The sequence below is a fragment of the Sciurus vulgaris genome (assembly GCF_902686455.1).
Source record: "Sciurus vulgaris genome assembly, chromosome: 5".
In the NCBI taxonomy this organism is placed as follows: domain Eukaryota; kingdom Metazoa; phylum Chordata; class Mammalia; order Rodentia; family Sciuridae; genus Sciurus; species Sciurus vulgaris.
In genome coordinates this window covers 181,308,860-181,332,814 of record NC_136465.1, presented here as the reverse complement: position 1 = coordinate 181,332,814, position 23,955 = coordinate 181,308,860, and the positions used below count along the sequence as shown (strand labels likewise).

Genomic DNA, 23,955 nt, shown 5'->3' with positions numbered 1-23,955 from the left:
TTGTGGAGGTCAGGTCTCCCCAGCTCAGGCCCTCTCTGCCCAGAGCCAGGGGAGACCCTGAATTGGAGCTGGATACAAAGTGCAAAAAAAAAAAAAAAAAAAAAATTCCACTCTTTCTGCATGCGTTAAAAAGTATCGCGGAGAGAGCCTTGGCGTCCACACCCTCCTGCCCATCAGGTCCTTGTGGCACCTCAGGGTCTTGCCCCCAACCCCAGCTCCTGCAGGCAGTGATCACGTCTGAGACCTTATTGCTGTGCTAGGGCCAGGACCTGGGGGACAGCCAGTGCATCCTCTCCTCCAGCGGGGCCCGGGAGACTCTGGGTCAGGCAGGAGAGACACCAGCTGGGTCATCCGACTGGTTCCAACTGCCAGCTTTACCAGTGCAGCATTTATTTCAAAATTAAATTAAATTAAATTAAAAAAAGGAAAACAAATTGCATCACCAGGTAGTTTTCTTGATTAAGGATGCAGCCTGACCAGGGCAAGCCACGGCCAGTGGCAGCAGCGTTACACAGGACCATTTAAGGCAGCTCCTTCTGGTGGGGCGTCAGTCTTCCTGCAGAGACAGGGGCAGGGTTGGAGGCACTTGGGCCTGCAGAGCCTGTCCAGCTCCACTGTCGCCTGCCCAGCCTGCTCACCTGTCTTTTGTTGCTGTCCCCAGGGTGGCCACTGTGGCTGGGGCTGCTGTGGGGACTGCCATAGCCGCTGTGGGAGAGACTGTTGGGGCAGCCGTGGGAGGACTTGCCTGGTCCAGTACTGTGGCAGCCACAGTGGCCTTGGGAGGCGTAGCCACAGCTGGGGTGGTCACTTCTGAGGGTGAGAGGCAGGCAGATCCCGGCAGCTTGCTGTCGGCACACTTGGCTCTGTGGCAGACGTGGGCTCCAGTTATGGGTGCCCCGCCTCAGGGCTGCCCAGCTTCACGCACCCAAGGACCAGCAGGGTGATTCTCTTTAGAAAGTGGCCTGGGATCACGGCACTCGGCCCCCTCCCTCTCCCGTCCTCAGTGGGATGGCACAGCCATTGGCTCTGATGCCGTTTCCAAGTAGCGGGACATGGTGCCTGTCCACTGTGATCTCCACCCTCCTTCAAGCAGCACGCAGACCTGCCAATTGTTAAGTGCCTCGTTTCCCCAGAGCCCTGGATGCCTCTGCTCCATGATTATAACTAAAACCTTACAGCATGGGCTGGGGCGCAAGGGAACCACCCTGGGGCAGGAGGGGAAAAGGTCATGCTGGGCGTCAGGAGACTACTCCAGGAGAAGTCTAGCCCTCTGGCCACCTGCGGGGTGAGGGCATGAAGGCATCTGACCCAGGGAGGGACACTGATGGCGTGGGGGGGAATTCCTGCAGGCTGGCAGAAATTCTCCCACTCAGTGGTTCAGCTGGATGGCCAGCTCTATGCAGATGGCCACAGGAAAGGCAGCTAACTGCACGGGGACATCTGCATTCCACAGCAGAGTGGCATGCCTTTTTAGAAAGCATTTAGGAGAAGACTGAAAGTCTTAGCAATTTCAGTGATCCTGAACTTTTAAGAAGGAATTCAAGCCAGGCTTTCCTGTGCCTTGGTGCAAGTCCTCAAAGGGCCGTACCCTGTCTAGGGTCCCTGGAACATGGGCCCAGGGGTTAGTGGAGCCTTGGCTGTGCACTCAGCTAGGGAGAGCTGTGAGCCCACGCCGGACCCACAGTGCCAGGGGAGGCATCTGAAGCCCACCACCACAGGGGTCCCAGGCACCTGGTGAGGTGCTGGGCAGTCAGGCTGGGACAAGCAAGACTCAGGAACACACAGGTGCCACTGCCACCAATGCAGCGGTTTCCACCCAGGCGTCAGGCATCACGAGTCTGGCATCTTGTCCCTTCCTAGTGGGAGCCAACCCCAAGGGCATCCCACACCTATACTCTGAACCTACTAGGAGTTCCTGCCTTGGCCTTTGCACACAGGTGATCCATTTCCAGCTTTCCACACAGCTCCTTCTGCTCATGCACCCCCAACCCTCTGCCCCAAAGTCTAGGAGGGGCTGTCCAAGGACCTTCTTGTGAGGGCAGATGCATGGGACTGGACTTGCTGGAGCCCACTGGCCCCCAAGCAAAGAGGAATCTGGGGCATCTTAAGGGAGTCTCAGACTGTCCACCTGCCAGCTGCCCACACCTCCCACCAGGCCTCCATCACCCCGAGTGCAGTCCTGAGACGACCCATGCTCCTGAGCTTGCCAGGTACCCCAGCAAGATGGGCATGTGTTTGGGAGTTGGCACAGGACGGGGCAGCAGAAAGAGGTCTGGGAAGCCCTGCAGACACACCTGCTGGCAGCAAGTTGAAAAACAGCACCTCCCCCATGATCTGAGACAACCCTGCCCAACCCAGACCCCCAAGAGCCCGAGTCGTCTCTGCAGCAGGAGTTCTCCAACAAGTCCCTGGGGGGTTCTGGGACATCCAGGCCCTGCCATGTCTTAACCACTCAGGACACAGCAGATGGGCTCTGTGTGAAAGGGAGAAAGAGGTCCCACAGCCTCTGTCCAGCCTCCATGCTAATGCTGGGTGCTGTTCTCCCCGAGAGGCAGCCCCTGCAGGCTGGAAGGCCACTGGGGCAGCACTGGGGGCCTCGGCCTGTCCCCTGCTCGCTCCCAGGGGAGCTGAGAGCTGGTAACCAAGAAGCCTGGACTTCTGTGACTATCCCAGGAGCCACATTGGAGCTCCAGGGCCCAGGAAGCCACCACCCCTGCACACCTGCCAACAGCAGGAAGCCACCACCCCTGCACACCTGCCAACAGCAGTCTCCTCTGCCCTGGGTGGCAGGGGTCCCTGCCGGCCTGGGCCTGTGCTCGCAGCTCCCGTGGTACCAGCCGCCTTCTGCTTGTCGTCCTCACCATCAGAGGTCACCAGGGGGGCCTTCCTGGTGACACACACGTTCCAGGCACAAGGGGAGGTGGGACCAGCTGCAAAGTAAGGAGCTGCTGTGGACCTGAGGGTGGGGCCGCAGGGAGCAGCACAGGAGGGGCAGGAAGGCCTGTGCGCCCAGTGCTCTGCACACGCACTCGTGTCCTGCAAGTGTTTGTGTGCGCACAAGTACCTCCCTCCATGTGAACCGTCCCCAACCCTGTAAGTCAGGGTGGACGTGTTTCCCAGCCGAGGAAACAGGCTCAGAGATGGTCCCACTCAGCCTCGGATGGTCCTGCCACTCTCTGTCAAGTCTGGCACCCAGGACAGAAGTGCCAGGCAGTGACTGCCACTCTGCCTGAAGCTCTCAGGCCTCTTCTTGGGGAGCTTTTGAGCCCATCTGACCAGTGGGAAGCAGGGTTGGGGGTCAAGGTCTTCAATCAGGCCCTAGGTTGGCTTCCTGCCCTGGCCCATCCATGTGCTTCTCCACACCAAGACCCCAAAACTGCTGCCCGAGGTGCACATCGGGCTACACAGCCTGGGCCTGGTCAGATCTGGTCTGGGGGCAGCCCAGTGGCCTTGCTGCTGTTCCCTGGGCACCTCCATCTGCACACGGCAGCTTTGATCCCACAGCGTGTCACACTGAGACAGGGCCCTTGGCCACTGCCTCCCACTGCCCCAAGATGAGGCTGGCCTGGCTCAGGCCTGGAGCTGCAGGAGGCCAGGCCCCATGGGAGCTGGGGTGCAGCTGCTCCTACTCACAGGCTGCCCCTGGGCCTGGGCTCTGGCTGCCCTCCGCACGGCTGTGCTCCACATCCACAGGACTGCTGCACCTGGGCCCTGACTCCGAGCTGCAAATGAGGATGAGGACGTGCTGAGCCCTTGGGGTCAGCCACACCCCGACCTCCAGGGGCGGTTCTTGGCATGACCCTACACTCGGGTGCACTCGTTACCAACAGAAAGGCTGGAAGTCCGTGAACTTGGCCCAGCCCTTCTCCTCTGGAGTGGAGATGCTGGCTGCCCACACACTGGAACCCACGTCCTTCACAGCTCCGGGGGCAGGGTTTGCCAGGTTCCCTGGCTCATCAAACACGGCTGTCCACGCAGCGCCTGCTGAGGAGAGACCCAGCGGTCAGGCACAGGCAGACCTGGTGAGGCCAAGGCAGGCACTGCCTGCACCCAGGGTCTCCACAATGCTCGCAGGGACGTCAGCTGAGCCCTCTCTGCCTGTCCAGGCAGATCCAGGGCCCTTGGAGAGACTCCCCACCAGCAGGCAGCTGGCCTCAGGCCCTAGGACATCCGTGTGGTGCACTTCAGGTCATCATGTGCCTGTTAAGGTAGTACTCAGCAGGAGACCTGGGGGACCCTCCAGGGGACCAGATGGTGTACATGGAGGTGATGTGGCTGCCCCCATGATCCATCCACCTGTCCCGACCCAGAACAGACTCTGAGCAAGGCAGGACAGGGGCAGGACACCACTGCTCCATCTCTGACCTCGGCTACGGTGCCAGCACCACCTGACAGAGGCCCTGGCCTCCCCCCATGTCTGAGCACCTTGGCACTGTCCCCAGGGCAGAGGTGAGAAGACGTCCTGAGAGGCATGTGGGGTTGTGTCACTGGACGTGTCTGAGGGGTGACCAGGCTGCATCCAGACACTGTCCAGCCTGTGCTGGAGAGGGCCCTTCCCAACAGACTGGGTGGACACCAGTCCTGCAGGTGCGGCTATATGACCACAACATATATGCCTCCAGGACTGGGAGGCCACCTGTGCCTGGTGCAGTGTACACACCCCTCACCAAGGATGCTGGAGAACGACGCCTGTGCACAGGCAGCGGGAGACACAGGTGCTGCACAGGAAACCCGAGACGGCCATGAGCCGCCTCCTGCTGCCAACACCCTGCCCTGGTGGGCCCCTGCACTACCTTCTGAGACACCCTCCGAGGGGGGACCTCCGTTCTGTGCAGCGGCCAGGAGGGCGCCTGCCCGAGGTGCGTTCCTGCCGACCTCAGAACCCGCCTTTCTGTCCTGGCCTCCACGCTCCAGGTCACCATCTGAGCAGTGTTCTGAGGTGTGGGGGGCACCAAACCTGTGGGAGTGACATGGCATAGTCAGGGACCTGGAAGCCTAGGACAGCAAGCCCAGCATGAGGCCCGTGTGGCTCCACCCCTGATGCCATGCTCTGTGAGAATGGACAGTGTCCAGTGCCTGCTCGCGTGCCTGTCCCCTCCTGTGAGGGACCTGGGAGGTTGGGCAGGCTCTGCACCTGGCTCTGGCCACCACCCGGGCAGTGCAGCGTGTCTCCTCGTCCTCCCAGATGTCCTCCTCCTCATCGTCGTCAAAGGGCTGGATGCGGTCACTGCAGCAGGCTTCAAACAGAGCTGCACTGGGCTGCAGGACAGAACACGGAGACCAGGCTCTGTAGCGCCTGGTGCCTCGGTCCCCCCTGGCCCCCGGGCGCGGCTCACAGGATGGCAGCTCTGTTCTGGGCTCCACTGAGGTCCCTCCTCACCCACAGAGTCACCCACAGCCTGTTCTCCGCGGACAACCTGGACCGAGCACAGCCGGAGCCATCTGGGCAAGTGGCAGGAAGCGACGACAGGTGCCCGCCAAGCCCAGCGGCCCCTGGGCACTCACACTGTCCTCCTCGGCCTCGATGTGGAAGTTGATCTCTGCAATCCTGTCGAACGGGGCACTGCAAGACAGGGCGCCCTCACACCTCTGCCACCGGCACTGGTCCAGGGGCCTGGTGCCCTTGAGGGTGGGGCTTCAAGTCACAGGGACCCACCCAGACACAAGGCCACTCACTTGACGTTGTCGTCCTGGTCTGCAAACTCCTCGTCATTGAAGCCAAACTGATCCACGAAGCTGGCGGTCATCTGCTGGATCTGGTACTCGGAGAACGCCTGGGAGGACAGCGGCCCTGAGCAGCGGGCCTGGCTTGGGAGGCTGCTCCTTGGAAACAAGAGCCTCTGGCACGCAGGCCGCAGCCCTGGCTGTCAGGCTGGAGTCTCACCCTCCGCCTGTGTCACAGTCCTCGCCGCCTCACCTTTCCTCAGCCTCAGCACCCCGAGAGGCCTCGCCAAACTGCAGGGCCTTTGGGGCGCCCCAGACCCACCTCTCCCCCACACGTGCTTGGGGACGAGCCGCCACTACCCTTCGCTGTGAGGTGCCGTCAGGGACTAAGTGCTACCACGGGCACGGGCTCTGGGAAGGGCCCGGCAGGGTGCAGTGCTGGCCATGCCCTCACCTGCTGAAGGGACAGCTCATGAGGGAAAGCCCCCTCAACGTCCTCGTCCTCACTCGAGGAGTGAAGGTGGTGAGCGCTCACCTAGAACACAGGCCAGATGGGTGGCACGTGAGCCGCCAGCCCCAGACCCCGCCCAGCCCAGCCAGAGCCCAGCCCGGCACTCGTCCACTCTCTGGGCCTAGGAGGCTGTGCTGTAAGGGGAAGCCAGAAGAGGCCAGAGGAGGCTGAGGCCCAGGGCTGCCCCGCCTCCTGGTGCCCGTGTGTGTGACAGGCCCCGAGCACACGGAGCCCTTCCAGAGAAGCCTCTGCTCCTGATGTGGCAGGGGAGAGACCCGCGTCACGGATAGCAGGCCAGACACAGGGCCACTCGGGCACATGCATGTGAGACCAGCAGCCACGTGTGCTGGCCCAGTCTCAGTGCTGTCCTAGCACCCGCTGCCGCAGGGCCGAGGTCCAGGACTCGGTCCCGCTGTGGCCGTGTGGCAGGAGCCGCCTGAGCGTCCTCACCAGGTCCACGGTGTTCCTGCGGTTTGTCTCTGTCAGTGTCTCCTCCACAAAGCTTTCCCAGCGTCCACGGCAATCTGCAGGGAGTCCTGCAAGGAAAGTGCTGCCCGGTGAGCCCTGCAGCTGGCGTGCGGGCGCTCCTGGGGACGCAGCAACGGCCCGCAGAGCAGTCTGGGTGCTCACGCAGCAGCACCACGGCCAGGGGTCAGGGCCTGCTTTTCTTGGGAGGCCAAAGCCCCGGGGATTCAGGATCTGAAACAGCAAGGGACGACCAGGCAGTCTCCTGTTTGCTCCCATCCCCACGCGGCCCGTCCCGGGAGTCTGTTGACACTCCGTTTGTTCTGCCCTCCAGTTTCAGGGGGACCTCCCAGGCTTGCCGGCCCCTGCCGAGGACCACACATGTACTCATCCCATGCTCTGGGGGCCAGCAGGCTCGGCCTCACCAGAGGTCACTACGGCATGACTGGAAAGACTACTCCCTCTGTCCCTGGGGATCAAGGACCACCTGAGCTGTCTCGCCTCACACATCCCCAGAGGGGCCCATCAGGCAAGCCAGGCCATGAGCTGTGCTGGGCACACCAAACTCATCCACGCCCAGCCCTGGGGAAGATGGGATCCCCACGGGCCCCATATTCCTCCCCAAGAGAGCCAGGTCTCCCAGACCACTGCCAGCAACTCAGGGTGCTGACTGGGTGGACAGGCCTCCATGCACATGAACTTCCTGGGCATCTCCGGAGCCACCTGCCTGCCCACTTGGAGCACGCCTTGAGGAAACTGGGCGCACTCCAGTCAGTCTTGCTGGGCATCGCCCTCTGCATCCCCACCCAGCTGAGCACTCAGACTGCTGACAACACCCAGAGCCTGAGGTGCTCAGGAAAGGCAGGGAGGAGCCTTGGAGGCCATACCCAAGGGGCCGGGGGCAAACCATGGCCGCAGTGGGGGCTCTGCTCATCTACCACCCGGCAGGTTGAGGCTGCAGAGGGCTTGGTCCCCACTGCCAGCTTCTAGAGAATAGGATGCCCCTGATCCTCGGGTTCCCCTGAGACTCCTGGGCGGAGGGCCTCCCCAAGCCTGCCTGAGTTCAGAGCAAAACTGGAAAGTGGGCCAGCTGTCAGCATCAGGCCCTAGAGTCTGAGCACAGCACCCAGGAGCCGAATGTCCTGACCCCTGCCCAGGTGCCGACAGGTCTCCACACGGCCCACTCAGAGGAGAGCACCAATGTGAGGAGCTGTGACAGCGAAGGAGGCTGCTCCTCCGTCCCACCTCAGTGCAGGGCCACCTGTTGAGACAGAGGGCAGAGGGTGGTGGGTGGCAGGCTCACCTCGGATGACCTCGCCAATGTGGGTCTGCACGGGTCCCCGCTCCAGGTTCTGCACCACTGCATTGGCAATGCGCGTGAGGTGGCCCATGTTCCCGCGCCTCATGCCACCTGCTGCCCTGAAAGTGACAGGGACAGTCAGGGTGGCCCCCAAGCCCTGGCCTTGCATAACTCATCGCTGGGAGTCGAGCGACATGGAGCTTCTGGAGCTCACCTCCAATGTTACCTCCACCCAGGTCCTCACATCCCCTGGGGTCAGCCCAAGCTGACCTCCAGGGCATCTGCCTGGCCCCCCTGGTGCCCAACCCTCATCCTCACCTCCAGGACACTGGTATGTAGAGAGCCTGCCACACCCGCAGGCTCAGCCAACCTCACCACCGAGAAGAGCTGACCAGACAGACCCTGCCTAGTTTATGGATGAAGACAGGCGGAAAGGCCCCGGCCTGGGTCCAAGACCCCAGAGGCAGGGGCCAAGAAGGAGCTGAGCGCACTGGTGGACACAGAGCTCACTGGGGTACATGGCTCTGAGGGTGTGCCCACTGCTGGGCTGACCACACAGCCCCTGTTGAGCCCACATGCAAGTCCAGAGTGATGGTCCAACTGCAGACCGCTCCCAGCTCCCATGAGCCCCATCCCACACTGCCCAGAGCCCTCCTGGTACCAGCAGGACCGTGGGTGTATGGGGCAGCCCTGGGCCCCAGGTGGCATGCAGCTCATGCCTCCTGAACTGAAGGAAGGCTCAGCCACACGGAGACCCCGGCCATTAAGCATGTGTCCCTGGGTGCGAGTGCCAAGAGTGTGCCCAGCGCACCACTGCACGGGGCCCGGGCAGGACAGGCTGGGCAGAAGCTGCAGGGCTCCTGGGGCCTGGCCGCCACTTCACCTGCCCGTTCCTGTCACTGCCCTGCACCCTCCTTTCCCAGGCTGCCCTAATGACCGACTGCCCTTCAGGACAGCAGTGGACACAGGTCCACCTCGCATACCCAGCAGCCCGGTGTGCTGCGGCTCTGCATACCCGATGGGCCAGGCAGCCCCGGCATGCTTACTGTGTGTGGTCGTTGGCCTCCCAGGCCTCCAGGATCCTCTGCACCAGGCAGCACTTCTGGAACAGCTGGGGAACGGGGGCAGGCAGTGTGAGTGGGGCTGCAGGGCTGCACAACCCCCTCCCCAGGCGCTAGAGTAGCAAGCCAGTCCACCAGCAGTAAGGACCCTGTGGCTGGACACCTCACAGCTCAAATCTCCACTGTCCCCACAAAATAGCAGAGGCAGGCACTGTCCCAGGGTTTTGAGCCCCAGGAAAGACGACCAGGGTAAAGGAGGCTTCTCTGGTGTCCTCTGCCTGGCCCTCCCGCGGCCTCCCCTGCGGCTCCTGTCCCTGTGCTCTGCCTCTGGTCACCCTCCCTCCTACTTCTCAGTGTCTGGTGCGTCAGCACACCTCTCACCATCAGGTCATGCCTCCGCCCTCGGAACCTGGGGCTCCTCTACTGGCCTCCATGACTCCTGGACGGCCCCCCTCCTTGCAGCTCTCCTACTGAGACTGCCTGCCCCCTAGCTGTTGATCCAACAGGCCATCAGCTGTGGGCCAGACTGAACCCTTGGGTCCAGGGTTGGCCCCCGACAGCTCTGCTCAAGCCCCACCATCTGTGAGACTCCAGACCCCTTCCGGGGCCTCTGCAGTGAGCTGGGGTGACCCTCTCACCCTCACCTCCTGTGCGGGAGGTGAGTGGGGACCTCCATGCTCTCGATAAAAAGCTGCTTCCTCCCTCCTTCCCTGGCAAGCGCTTGCTAAAGCAACTCTTTCCCAGGGGTGCTTCTGGGTGCTGAGAACAGAGAGAATAAGACACAGATCCTGCCCCAGGCCCTGAGCACCAGGGAAGCAGTGTGTGAGCCCAGTTGCTGGGAGCCCAGGAAGAAAGGGAGGAACCGAGCATGAGAGGTCAGCACATGCCTTTCCCTCGGCATTCTGGACATAGGACATGGTGGGCTGTTTCCCAGGAACCTCCTCTCGGGGCCACAACCCACAACCAGCAAGGGCAGAGATGTGAATGTTGCCTCCGCCTGCACGTCCCCCACTTTCTGTCCACAGCTGTGACCTCCCATGCATGCCCCTCCCTTTCTCTGTCCCCAGCTCTGTGACCTCCCCTGCATGCCCCTCCCTTTCTCTGTCCCCAGCTCTGTGACCTCCCCTGCATGCCCCTCGCTTTCTCTGTCCCCAGCTCTGTGACCTCCCCTGCATGCCCCTCGCTTTCTCTGTCCCCAGCTCTGTGACCTCCCCTGCATGCCCCTCGCTTTCTCTGTCCCCAGCTCTGTGACCTCCCCTGCATGCTCCTGGCTTTCTCTGTCCCCAGCTCTGTGACCTCCCCTGCATGCCCCTCCCTTTGTCTGTCCCCAGCTCTGTGACCTCCCCTGCATGCTCCTCGCTTTCTCTGTCCCCAGCTCTGTGACCTCCCCTGCATGCTCATCGCTTTCTCTGTCCCCAGCTCTGTGACCTCCCCTGCATGCTCCTCGCTTTCTCTGTCCCCAGCTCTGTGACCTCCCCTGCATGCTCCTCGCTTTCTCTGTCCCCAGCTCTGTGACCTCCCCTGCATGCTCCTGGCTTTCTCTGTCCCCAGCTCTGTGACCTCCCCTGCATGCTCCTGGCTTTCTCTGTCCCCAGCTCTGTGACCTCCCCTGCATGCTCCTGGCTTTCTCTGTCCCCAGCTCTGTGACCTCCCCTGCATGCTCCTCGCTTTCTCTGTCCTTAGCTCTGTGACCTCCCCTGCATGCTCCTCGCTTTCTCTGTCCTTAGCTCTGTGACCTCCCCTGCATGTCCCTCGCTTTATCTGTCCCCAGCTCTGTGACCTCCCCTGCATGCCCCTCCCTCTCTCTGTCCTTAGCTCTGTGACCTCCCCTGCATGTCCCTCCCTTTCTCTGTCCTTAGCTCTCTGACCTCCCCTGCATGCCCCTCACTTTCTCTGTCCCCAGCTGTGACCTCCCCTGCATGCCCCTCGCTTTCTCTGTCCCCAGCTCTGTGACCTCCCCTGCATGCCCCTCGCTTTCTCTGTCCCCAGCTCAGTGTCCTCCCCTGCATGTCCCTCGCTTTCTCTGTCCTTAGCTCTGTGACCTCCCCTGCATGTCCCTCCCTTTCTCTGTCCCTAGCTCTGTGACCTCCCCTGCATGCCCCTCCCTTTGTCTGTCCCCTGCTCTGTGACCTCCCCTGCATGCCCCTCCCTTTGTCTGTCCCCAGCTCTGTGACCTCCCCTGCATGCTCCTCACTTTCTCTGTCCCCACCTGTGTCCTCCCCTGCATGTCCCTCACTTTCTCTGTCCTTAGCTCTGTGACCTCCCCTGCATGCCCCTCCCTTTGTCTGTCCCCTGCTCTGTGACCTCCCCTGCATGCCCCTCCCTTTGTCTGTCCCCAGCTCTGTGACCTCCCCTGCATGCCCCTCCCTTTGTCTGTCCCCAGCTCTGTGACCTCCCCTGCATGCTCCTCACTTTCTCTGTCCCCAGCTGTGACCTCCCCTGCATGTCCCTCGCTTTCTCTGTCCTTAGCTCTGTGACCTCCCCTGCATGCCCCTCCCTTTCTCTGTCCTTAGCTCTGTGACCTCCCCTGCATGTCCCTCCCTTTCTCTGTCCTTAGCTCTGTGACCTCCCCTGCATGCCCCTCCCTTTCTCTGTCCCTAGCTCTGTGACCTCCCCTGCATGTCCCTCCCTTTCTCTGTCCCTAGCTCTGTGACCTCCCCTGCATGCCCCTCCCTTTGTCTGTCCCCAGCTCTGTGACCTCCCCTGCATGCCCCTCCCTTTGTCTGTCCCCTGCTCTGAGACCTCCCCTGCATGCCCCTCCTTTTCTCTGTCCCCCGCTCCGAGACCTCCCCTGCATGCCCCTCGCTTTCTCTGTCCCCAGCTCTGTGTCCTCCCCTGCATGTCCCTCGCTTTCTCTGTCCTTAGCTCTGTGACCTCCCCTGCATGCCCCTCCCTTTCTCTGTCCTTAGCTCTGTGACCTCCCCTGCATGTCCCTCCCTTTCTCTGTCCCCAGCTCTGTGACCTCCCCTGCATGCCCCTCCCTCTCTCTGTCCTTAGCTCTGTGACCTCCCCTGCATGTCCCTCCCTTTCTCTGTCCTTAGCTCTCTGACCTCCCCTGCATGCCCCTCACTTTCTCTGTCCCCAGCTGTGACCTCCCCTGCATGCCCCTCGCTTTCTCTGTCCCCAGCTCTGTGACCTCCCCTGCATGCCCCTCGCTTTCTCTGTCCCCAGCTCAGTGTCCTCCCCTGCATGTCCCTCGCTTTCTCTGTCCTTAGCTCTGTGACCTCCCCTGCATGTCCCTCCCTTTCTCTGTCCCTAGCTCTGTGACCTCCCCTGCATGCCCCTCCCTTTGTCTGTCCCCTGCTCTGTGACCTCCCCTGCATGCCCCTCCCTTTGTCTGTCCCCAGCTCTGTGACCTCCCCTGCATGCTCCTCACTTTCTCTGTCCCCAGCTGTGTCCTCCCCTGCATGTCCCTCACTTTCTCTGTCCTTAGCTCTGTGACCTCCCCTGCATGCCCCTCCCTTTGTCTGTCCCCTGCTCTGTGACCTCCCCTGCATGCCCCTCCCTTTGTCTGTCCCCAGCTCTGTGACCTCCCCTGCATGCCCCTCCCTTTGTCTGTCCCCAGCTCTGTGACCTCCCCTGCATGCTCCTCACTTTCTCTGTCCCCAGCTGTGACCTCCCCTGCATGTCCCTCGCTTTCTCTGTCCTTAGCTCTGTGACCTCCCCTGCATGCCCCTCCCTTTCTCTGTCCTTAGCTCTGTGACCTCCCCTGCATGTCCCTCCCTTTCTCTGTCCTTAGCTCTGTGACCTCCCCTGCATGCCCCTCCCTTTCTCTGTCCCTAGCTCTGTGACCTCCCCTGCATGTCCCTCCCTTTCTCTGTCCCTAGCTCTGTGACCTCCCCTGCATGCCCCTCCCTTTGTCTGTCCCCAGCTCTGTGACCTCCCCTGCATGCCCCTCCCTTTGTCTGTCCCCTGCTCTGAGACCTCCCCTGCATGCCCCTCCTTTTCTCTGTCCCCCGCTCCGAGACCTCCCCTGCATGCCCCTCGCTTTCTCTGTCCCCAGCTCTGTGTCCTCCCCTGCATGTCCCTCGCTTTCTCTGTCCTTAGCTCTGTGACCTCCCCTGCATGCCCCTCCCTTTCTCTGTCCTTAGCTCTGTGACCTCCCCTGCATGTCCCTCCCTTTCTCTGTCCCCAGCTCTGTGACCTCCCCTGCATGCCCCTCCCTCTCTCTGTCCTTAGCTCTGTGACCTCCCCTGCATGTCCCTCCCTTTCTCTGTCCTTAGCTCTCTGACCTCCCCTGCATGCCCCTCACTTTCTCTGTCCCCAGCTGTGACCTCCCCTGCATGCCCCTCGCTTTCTCTGTCCCCAGCTCTGTGACCTCCCCTGCATGCCCCTCGCTTTCTCTGTCCCCAGCTCAGTGTCCTCCCCTGCATGTCCCTCGCTTTCTCTGTCCTTAGCTCTGTGACCTCCCCTGCATGTCCCTCCCTTTCTCTGTCCCTAGCTCTGTGACCTCCCCTGCATGCCCCTCCCTTTGTCTGTCCCCTGCTCTGTGACCTCCCCTGCATGCCCCTCCCTTTGTCTGTCCCCAGCTCTGTGACCTCCCCTGCATGCTCCTCACTTTCTCTGTCCCCAGCTGTGTCCTCCCCTGCATGTCCCTCACTTTCTCTGTCCTTAGCTCTGTGACCTCCCCTGCATGCCCCTCCCTTTGTCTGTCCCCTGCTCTGTGACCTCCCCTGCATGCCCCTCCCTTTGTCTGTCCCCAGCTCTGTGACCTCCCCTGCATGCCCCTCCCTTTGTCTGTCCCCAGCTCTGTGACCTCCCCTGCATGCTCCTCACTTTCTCTGTCCCCAGCTGTGACCTCCCCTGCATGTCCCTCGCTTTCTCTGTCCTTAGCTCTGTGACCTCCCCTGCATGCCCCTCCCTTTCTCTGTCCTTAGCTCTGTGACCTCCCCTGCATGTCCCTCCCTTTCTCTGTCCTTAGCTCTGTGACCTCCCCTGCATGCCCCTCCCTTTCTCTGTCCCTAGCTCTGTGACCTCCCCTGCATGTCCCTCCCTTTCTCTGTCCCTAGCTCTGTGACCTCCCCTGCATGCCCCTCCCTTTGTCTGTCCCCAGCTCTGTGACCTCCCCTGCATGCCCCTCCCTTTGTCTGTCCCCTGCTCTGTGTCCTCCCCTGCATGTCCCTCGCTTTCTCTGTCCTTAGCTCTGTGACCTCCCCTGCATGCCCCTCCCTTTCTCTGTCCTTAGCTCTGTGACCTCCCCTGCATGTCCCTCCCTTTCTCTGTCCCTAGCTCTGTGACCTCCCCTGCATGCCCCTCCCTTTGTCTGTCCCCTGCTCTGTGACCTCCCCTGCATGCCCCTCCCTTTGTCTGTCCCCAGCTCTGTGACCTCCCCTGCATGCCCCTCCCTTTCTCTGTCCCCTGCTCTGAGACCTCCCCTGCATGCCCCTCCTTTTCTCTGTCCCCCGCTCTGAGACCTCCCCTGCATGCCCCTTGCTTTCTCTGTCCCCAGCTCTGTGACCTCCCCTGCATGCCCCTCCCTTTGTCTGTCCCCAGCTCTGTGACCTCCCCTGCATGCCCCTCGCTTTCTCTGTCCCCAGCTGTGTGACCAAGGAAACTTATATATATCCTCAGGTATCAGTTTCTTTGGTGAGTCAAGGAAGGTGGCATCTCCTGCCCATGTCAGGGTCAGCAGACAACGCCTGAGTGCTGGACACTACTGGCAGATGGCCATCCCACGCCCAGCACCATCATCTGGGTAGGTCAGCCTGCGGTGCCAAGCAGGAAGTTGTGCTGGACTTACGTGTGTCACCATCATGTTCTCGGGGAGCCTGGCAACGGGCTGGGGTGTGTCCGGGCTCCTGACCCTGCTCCCGCTCCCCTGTGGAGGTTCCACCCTGCTCTCGGATCCACTGGCTTCTGCCCTCTCCTCCCGGGCAGCATGGGAGAGAATAGCGGCTATGCATAGCTCCACTTGGAAGTGCAAAAAGTTATTCCAGGTGTACTTAAAAAACAAGTCCTGAGTAAACAGAGGACAAAGGAAAATTCTTAGACGGATCCTCTCTTACAGCTGAACTACAGACGCAGAGGGAAATGGCTCCCACACTTAGCTCCTGACTGCAGGAATCCCTGATTCTCTCAGTACCTCTGCCAGGGGCTGCCCCTGCCTTCGCCCCTCCTGCCTGTGGCTTGTGTCTCACTGACCTCTGCCCTTATCCAAATAATTGTCTTCTTTCCATTGTGAGTTTATTATTTATGTCCATAGTTAGAAGCCTGATTCCAGTCTTTCCCAGTGTGAATCTTTGAATTATTATATATTTCCCTGCAAAATCTACTTTAACTACACTTTATATATTTTGATACATATTACTTTTATTATTTCTCAGATCTAAGAATGTGAAATTTCCCTTTATGATCTGTATTTGGCCCATGAGTCTCTGGAAACATGCTGAACTCCCACGAGCAGCTGCATGCATCTTCCTCCACCAACCCGGGACTGGAGCACGTGTCCCCACGCCTCAAGACAGCCAGAGCTCACGGGAGGTGTCCCTGGGAGACACAGGCACCTGAGGGCAGTGGTCATCCCATGTCCCATCTCCGACACAGCCTCTTTTAGATGAGGACAGGGAGGGGAGGAAGGCATAGAGTTGAGTCTAAGCCCAAATGCCTCTCTGGCCACCACTGCACCTGACGCAGGCCACAGCAGCCTGGCCTCAGCACAGAGGAGAAGGTGCACTGGGGAGAGATGGTGGGTGCAGGTTCCACTCCAGCCTAAGAGCAGCCCCTTCTTCACACCCCATGTGGCAGCTGAGAAAGGCAGACCCTCCACTTCAAAGAGGCATAGCCCATGCCTCAGCTTCACCTGCTCTGCTTGTGTGACCTTGAGCCACCTTGGAGGTGCCTGACCATGTTCCTTCAACTGCAACATGAACTCAGACCCAACTCCCAACGAAGGAGAGCTGGAGCACAGGGCTTCACTGGCGAATCCTATCACACTTTTAAGAATCAGCACTGACCCTCAAACTCTTGCAAACACTGAAGAGGAGGGACATGTCCTAATTTGTTCTGTGAGGTCAGTAGTACCCTGACACCAAAACCAGACAAGGTTACTAGAAGAAAATGATAAAATTCCTTATGAATACTGATGCAAATGCTAGCAAACTGAATCAGCATTATAATAAAAGAATCACACACCCAACAGAGCAGGACTCATTCCTGGAATGCAAGGATGCTTCAACACGTGGAAATCCGTGTGATACAACATATTCCAGAATGAGGAGCAAAGACCAAATGAACATCTCAATGCATAAAAAAGAGTCTCTGAAAAAAATTCAAAGCACTCTCTTAATTCAATAGGGATAGAAGGAAATGTCTTTAACATAATCTAAATCTACATAAGTATCTACAAAAAATGCACAGCTGACATCATACCAAGTGCTGACAGATGGAAAGCTCTCCCCCAAGATCAGGAGTGAAACAGGAGGCCCACTCTCACCTCCTGTCCAACACAGCACCGAAGTCCTGGCCAGAGCAATCTGGCAAGAAAAGGAAATAAAGAGGCATCCAAATTGGAAAAGAAGTAAAATGACCTCTGCTCCCGAGTGACACAATCTTTTTTAAAAACTTTATTTATTGATTTATTTTTACGTGATGCTGAGGATGGAGCTCGGTGCCCACATGTGCCAGGCAAGGCTCTACCACTGAGCCACAGCCCCAGTTCCTCAAATGACATGATCTTGTATGTAGAAAGTTCTATAAGGATTCCACAGAAACTGTTAGAACACAAATTCGGCAAAGTTGTAGCATGCAGAATCACATAGATCACTGCATTTCTGTATAGTAGCAACAGGCAATCCAAAAAGCAGAGAAAATAACTTCATGTATGACGGCATCAAAAAGAATAAGATCCTTAAGAATGAATTGACCCAAGGAAGGGGAAGACTGAAAACTGCACTATACTACATTGAGAACTTTAAAACACTTAGTTATAAGAATTTAAAGAAGACCTATTTATTATTTTTACATTTAAAAAATTTACTTGAAGGGCTGGGGCTGTAGTTCACTGGTAGAGCACTTGCCTAGCACATGTGAGGCACTATTCAATCCTCAGTACCACATAAAAAAATAAAGATACTGTATCCATCTACAACTAAAAAATGTTTATTAAAAAATTTTACTTGAGGGGCTGGGGATGGAATCCAGTGCCTTGTGCATGCCAGGCAAGCACTCTACCACCCCCCAGCCCCAAAGAAGACCTAAATGAAAAAGCATCTGTGTTCATGGATTTTAGACGATCTAATACTATTCAAAAGATAGCACTACCCAAAGTGATCTACAGATTCAATGCAATCATTATAAAACTACCGAGAGCAATTATTTTTGCAGAAATTTTTTGCAGAAAAATATTACAACTCAAGGTACCTAGAAATAGTCAAAACAATCAGAAAAAAGAACAAATCCATAGGATGTTCACTTTCCAAATTCAAAACTTACTCCAAAGCTACAAGCATCAAGACAGTGTGGCACTAGAATGAGGATACAGATACAGACCAATTAATAGAATACAGAGCCCGGAAAGAAGCCTTCCCAACAACTTTCGACAAGGGTTCCAAGGGATAAGGGATAAGGACAGTTTTTCCAACAAATGATGCTAGGAAAACTGAATGTCCACATGGTAAAAAATGAAGTTGGAACCTACCTCACACCACATACAACAATTAACTCAAAATAGGTCAAAGATCTAACTCTTTGAAGAAAACATAGAGGAGAGTTTCCTTGACATTTCGATTTGGAGATGACATGAAAAGCACAGGTAACAAAGGAAAAAAAAAAAAAAGGTAAGCTGAATTTCATCAAAATGTTAAACTTTTGTGTGTTAAAGGATCCCATCAAGAGAGTAAAGGAGGGGCTGGGGCTGGGGCTCAGTGGTAGAGCACTTGCCTAGCATGTGTGAGGTACTGGGTTCGATCTTCAACACCACATAAAAATAAATAAATAAAACGAAAGACCATCTACAACTAAAAAATATTTAAAAAGAGAGAGAGAGAGAGTGAAAGAGAGAGAGAGAAAGGAGTTGGGTATGGTGGCGCATAACTGTGATCCCAGTCACTTAGAGGCCAAGACAGAGCATGGCAAGTGCAGCCCGTACAACGTGTCAAGACCAGCCTCCAAGGGAGAAAAAGGCCGGCACAGTGGCGCCCACTTCTAATCTCAGCAGCTCGGGAGGCCGAGGCAGGAGGATTGCGAGTTCAAATCCAGCCGCAGCAACTTTGCGAGGTGCTAAGCAACTCCGTGAGACCCTGTCTCTAAATAAAATACAAAATAGGGCTGGGGGTGTGGCTCAGTGGTTGAGTGCCCCTGACTTCAATCTCCGGTACCCAAAAAATAAACAAATAAATAAAAGGGAGAAAAATATTTGAGAATCATATGCCTAATAAAGGATTAATATCCAGAATATATAAAGAACTCCTACAATTCAACTACAAAAAAGCAAACCACTCAATTAAAAAATGGGTGAAGGAGAAAGGTATGATACCCCACTACTCAGGAGGTTAAGGCAGGAGGATCACAAGTCCAAGACCAGCCTGGGCAACTCAGCAAGACCATCTCAAAAATAAAATAAAAGGACTGGGGAGGTAGCTAGGGGCAGAAGTTTCCTGATTCAACCCTAGTACCATGTGCACACAAATGGTTAAAATGGACAATTTCATGTCATGGTACTTTACCACAAGTGAAAATAAAAGAAAGAGACAACGTAAAAATTATTCTGAAGGAAAAGGAAAGTGGGTCTGAAATCAAGCTCCTCTGACCCTGACTGGAATCTCTACCACCACAGAGATCTGAGGTGGGAAGGGAGAAGTCCTTGTCCTGGGACTGAGCCTGTGGAAGATCTCAGCTCTCAAAACTCCAGGCCCCAGGGCAGGCCAGGCAGAAAAGAGGGCGCCCTGAAGGCCCACAGCGCCCTCTTGGGGCAGTGCCCTCCTGGCCAGCACCTCTAGGAGCTCTCTGCAGCAGCTCCTGCCTGTCCCTCCCACTCCACAGGCACCCGCAGCACCCTGCAGGCCACTTTCTCCTCACAAGAGGAGAGAGTCTCTTCTAGGACATCTTCTAAGAGTGACGACATAAGTCCCATCTGGTCAAGTCAGAATATAAGACGGGAGATGAAAGGACTGGACACTGGCCCTCTGCTGTCGCGGCAGGTCCCTAGAGGACGCCAGCTTTCTGTGAGGCTCAGGCATACCCCTCCTCGCTCAGAGTGCTGTGCCAGGATGTGGGCAAGCCCTGGGACTGGGAACCGGCACCTTTCTTTAGCGGGACTTTACTCAGACTCTTGCACTGGTGGGCCCCTCTGCTGCCCCCAGGCAGCAGGCTGGCTGTGGCCCCACTCACCAGCAGCAGGTCCATGGTGCTGAGCCGGCAGAGCTCCTGGTTGATGCTGGGTGTGTTTGTGTGCAGCAGAGCAGCCACGAGGCGCGCACCATGCAGACGGGCACTGCCCAGGGGCTCCTCCAGGATGCCAATGGTGGTCAGGATTGCCTTCTTCTGCAAACACAGGTAGCACCACCCCGCTGGAGCCTTGTTTCTGTTTTTGTGATGGGGATGAACCCAGGGCCTCTCATGCACACGAGGTAAGCAGTCTACCACTGAGCTACACTGCAGCCTTTTTTAAAAATTAAAAAAAAAATTTTTTTTAAAGCAAGGCCTAAGTTGCTCAGGCTGGTCTCCAACCCTCCTGCCAGCTCAGCCTCTGAGCTGAGCTCAGAGCCACCACGCCTTGTTCAGTGATGGTGGCCACCAGCATGGCTCCCGCTGGCTTCCTTGGATTCACATGTCAACCACTCAAAGGCCAGGGTCGCTGCTCCATGGTGTGGCCCAGGCTAGGAGGAGTGAGGTGTGTGTGTAGGGCCTTGCAAGGCAGAGATGCCTACAGAAGGAAGAGCTCACCATGTCCCCTGGGCCCAGAAGAGTAAGCCAGGGGCCCAGGACTCCCATCTGCCAGGCCAAGTAGTGTGTGTCAGTGTCTGAGAGGTGTTCAGGACAGGGCGGTGGCCGCAGCCCTGTAAGACCTCGCTGCGAACGCCCACGAACGCTCACGGCTTCAGGGCGCTGAGCAGCAGAGCCTGCGGACACTCGGGAGAGGGCTTCAGCCTTTCAGATGCCCCCAGCACACGTGTCTACCTTGTGAGCTGAGGAGATGAAACCGCCTCTGCACGTTTACTTCAGCAGGCGAGGAAGCTGAGTCACGGCAGGCCAGGGGAGGGGACGGGCTGGAGGGAGCGGGGGCTGGCGGAGGCCAAAGTGGTGGGAACCTCTGCACCGCAGCAGCGGGAGTCTAAGAAGCAAGGGACCCCCGACCTCCAGCTCCTACTGGGGAGGCTGAGTGCTCCCACGCCCAGGCCACCCTGTGCAGGCAGTGGGGCGTCCACAGTCGGGCAGTGTCTGGAGAGCACTGTGCTGGACCTGGCTGGCGGGGTCTGGGGAGGCACCATGGAGCACCTCCCAGCAGCTGGGCGCAGCATGTACCTTTGGCGGGTTGAGCAGGAGCTGGTGAAAGTCCTTCAGCCGGGGCTCGATGCCATGCAGGACTCCGCTGCTGACGGCGTGCGGCCTTTCCAGTCCCTGAGAAAAGGAGTCCACCAAGCCCTCTGTCCTGTGGGTGAGGACAGCAGATGGAGCCTCACAGACACCTGTGCCCTGTGCACAGTTACCCGGCCTGTCGACGCCTGGCTCACCCTCTGCTTCCCACAAGAGCTCGTCGTTCTCCCAAAGAACCTCAAGAGTGGCCCCACCAAGGCTTCCACTCAAGACCTGTGGCTGGCAGACAGAAGAGAAGGCACGAGCCCCAGGATCACGGCTGGGGGACAGCCAGGAGGGGGGTCGGCGCTGGCACAGGACTACAGCATGTTGCCCCTCGATTGGCCACACTACCTCTGTCCTTCTTCAAGCAAATTTCTAGTATTTATCTAAACACCTTTTCTGGTAATAAAAGAAATACTTGATCACTACAGAAAAAAAACTAAATATGTTAAAGTATAAAAAAGCAGAGAGAAGAGGCTGCCTGTTCTTTATAATTTCTATGCCATTCATCTTGTCACGTGTAGGGTTGGGCTCACTCTCCAAAGAGGCCCAGGGTTCCTGGGTTTATGAAGATAGATCGATATTCCCACTAAGTCGAGAAAACCCTTATAATATCATAATTCTGATTTTAGGTAATAAACTAACAACTACATAGTTATGAGGTATTGAGGGAGAGATTGCAAAAAATCTCACCACAAAGATTAAGCTAATTTCTTGTCATTTTCCTGTTTTTTGTTTTTTCTTTCTTTATTTTTCTAAAAAAGCATAAGCTGTCGGTGCCAGGGAATGATGAAGCTCTTCCCAGTGTGTGGGAATAAGAGAACAGCAGTTGGGGCTGTGGCTCAGTGGAAGTGCTTGTTGCCTGGCACGTGTGAGGCACTAGGTTGAATCCCCAGCACCACATAAAAATAAATAAACAAAATAAAAGTATTGTGTCCATCTACTAAAAACAACAACAACAACAACAACACACGCACACACACACACATAGCAGTCACTCTGGGAGAGTCAGACCATTCCCCAGCATGTGCTGGGACAGAGCAGGCAGAGGCTACCTGAGACCCAAACCCCACTGAGGGAGCTCTGGGACGGGGAGGTCCAAAAGGGCTGATGCCCAGCAACACCAGTCCTCACAAGCGCTTTCTGAGGCAGACAAGCCTGCTGCAGCCTCCCCGGGCACTGCCTCTCTCATCTGAGGTTCACCGGGTGTCCAAAGATATCTGCTTGGGTAGCTCTGGCAGCACCTGGTCTGCTGGGTCTATGTGTTCTAAATGAGTGTCAGATACCTCCTGAAATGTCTACCTGGGTAATCAACCTTTCCCCCAGACTGCTCTGCTGCCTCCTATCCCGAGCTGGCCTTCTCCTACCTCTGACCCAGCAGGCCTCCAGCAGGCACACCTGAAGACTGTGGTGGCCTCCCTCCCCAGGGCCACAGCATGGGGGCCTCCATGCAAGTGCACCTTTCCCCACTCACCCAGGGCGCTTCTGTCAGGGACTGTCGCTGGCACAGGGACCTCTCAGGGAAAGCCCCTGACCAGCGAGGCTCCACACTAGCCCATGCAGACTGCTTCTTGAGGCCCCCAGGGCACACGCTGGCCTGTCTACTCCCCTTGGCATAACACATCACTTCTGAACACAAGCTGATCACATGGGCCAAACTGGGAGCAGTGAGGGAGGAGAGGCCAGGCTTCAGGTACCTTTGCCTCCCAGGACCCTGTGCGAGCAACATGGTAGGTGCTGAATGTATCTGGTAAATGAGAAAGGTAAAGGACAGCCCCTGAAACCAAGTGCCTGGTTCAACAGTCAGCAGCTACTCTGTTCACGCGGTTTAGGAAACAAAGACAAATAGAGGCTCCCTGCCCTGGCATGGCAGATAGACATGGAAACACACAGCCGCGTGTCAGAGTGGAGGCCCTGTGGCAGGTGCACACATCCTACACACACACGTGCACACAAGCTGTGGGGACTTGCCGGACAGGCCTGGGGAGAACCACACCACATTCCATACACCTCTGCAAATGCAGTGCACACTGGGGACAGTGGGTGCCTTCCAGTTGCAGGGCCCCATGCCTGATGGCCAGGGTCAAAGAGGACTTGGCCACAGATGTAGAGTGAACCTTTCTGACTGGGGCATCTACCCGCACTTTCACTGAGTAGGCACAGTCAAGGAGACACGAACAGCACAGTCTGCCGCTCTGGACACCACGGCTGGCGGCATGGGAGCAGCACACACAGCTCCCGGGGAGAGGCTCACCCTGCCCGCCGGGGCTCTAGCAGGGCCAGCAGCACCTGCGTCCCGCTGACCAGGCAGCTCTCAGTCTGATCTCCATCAAACATGTTCTTCAGAAGCTGCTCCACACAGTCCTGCCTGTAGGACACACGGAGATCACTGCCTGTCAGAGCAGGAACACAGACCTCTGCAAGGACACTGCCCTCCCCAGGGAGCCCCCAACAGCCTGAGCAGCAGGCCCTCCACTCGCACTGCTCAGAGGAGTCAACGTCCTCCCCGTCCTGGGCCAGGCGGGCACACATAAGCAGACCACGTGGGCCAGTGGCCCAGGGCTCACACAGTGCTCCTACCCGCTGGCCCCGGCATCCCCAGGGCTCCTCCCTGGGATTTGAGCTGGGGTGCTTGTCAGACTGCCTCTAAGGTGGTGGCAATGTTCCTGGTGCTCAGCACGGGCCCCAAGGTACCCCTGTGGCTCAGAGGGAGGCCCACCACACCAGGCCCACAGCACTCACGATTCCAGTGTTGTGAGGAGGGGGTCTGGCTCCAGAGCCTCTGGTAGCTGACTGCCCTGGTCTCTGCCCAGCCTGACAATGTCACAGAGGGCCTGGGAAGCATTCGACTGCCTCTGAAAAGACAGGGAAACAGCTCTCAGCCTAGGACAGCTGCTGGCACACCATACTCGCCCCTGAGAGGCAGGCTTTCTCGGAGCCAGTTTTCTGCAAAGACTCACAGACTATGTCCACTGTGTGCATCGTCAAGATGTAGATCCGGTTAGACTAGAGTTTTTTTGTTTTGTTTTGTTTTGATTTTTTTTTTAGCTGTTGATGGACCTTTATTTTACTCATTTATTTCTATGTGGTGCTGAGAACTGAACCCAGTGCCCATGCATGCCAGGCAAGTGCCCACCACTGAGCCACAGCCCAGTCCTAGATGAGGTTTTCAGCTATGCTGAACCACCCAGGAATTAAGAACAAGTCCCAAAAGGGTGAAAATGCTACACAGACGTCACTGCACACCTCTGATCCACGGTCCACAATCTGCTAAATATATGATGATGTTAATAGTTTTGTATTTTAAGTTTAATGGGCCCCAAACCAATCCCTCCTGGAATTCATGTCCTTGTGAGTCCATCTCCTTGAGTGTGGGCTGAACCTGGTCATTCAAGCCTAAAGAAGAGAACGCAGCCAGATGATGGCTGCCACTTCTGAGG

The 23,955-nt window shown here is 57.5% G+C and overlaps 1 protein-coding gene across 16 annotated transcripts in view; it reads right to left on the bottom strand.

The window, feature by feature from the left end:
* Positions 1-355: 355 nt before the first annotated feature.
* PPP6R2 (protein phosphatase 6 regulatory subunit 2) overlaps positions 356-23,955 on the bottom strand; it is a 91,877-nt gene continuing 68,277 nt past the window's right edge. For 6 of the 16 annotated variants that reach the window (XM_079142646.1, XM_079142653.1, XM_079142645.1 and 3 more), the window contains 18 exons: positions 23,258-23,370; positions 22,770-22,883; positions 20,462-20,588; positions 19,328-19,480; positions 14,742-14,957; positions 8,987-9,051; positions 7,944-8,059; positions 6,626-6,711; positions 6,119-6,199; positions 5,677-5,840; positions 5,506-5,563; positions 5,135-5,259; positions 4,794-4,957; positions 3,825-3,984; positions 3,634-3,722; positions 2,756-2,930; positions 639-863; positions 356-556 (listed from right to left, as the gene is read on the bottom strand). In XM_079142646.1, coding sequence (XP_078998772.1) covers positions 508-556; positions 639-863; positions 2,756-2,930; positions 3,634-3,722; positions 3,825-3,984; positions 4,794-4,957; positions 5,135-5,259; positions 5,506-5,563; positions 5,677-5,840; positions 6,119-6,199; positions 6,626-6,711; positions 7,944-8,059; positions 8,987-9,051; positions 14,742-14,957; positions 19,328-19,480; positions 20,462-20,588; positions 22,770-22,883; positions 23,258-23,370 — 2,280 coding nt within the window. In that variant the 3' untranslated portion in view covers positions 356-507. Of the gene's footprint in view, positions 557-638; positions 864-2,755; positions 2,931-3,633; positions 3,723-3,824; positions 3,985-4,793; positions 4,958-5,134; positions 5,260-5,505; positions 5,564-5,676; positions 5,841-6,118; positions 6,200-6,625; positions 6,712-7,943; positions 8,060-8,986; positions 9,052-14,741; positions 14,958-19,327; positions 19,481-20,461; positions 20,589-21,989; positions 22,716-22,769; positions 22,884-23,257; positions 23,371-23,955 lie in introns of those variants that run through there. The other 10 variants (XM_079142647.1, XM_079142655.1, XM_079142648.1 and 7 more) reach the window with 8 other exon arrangements.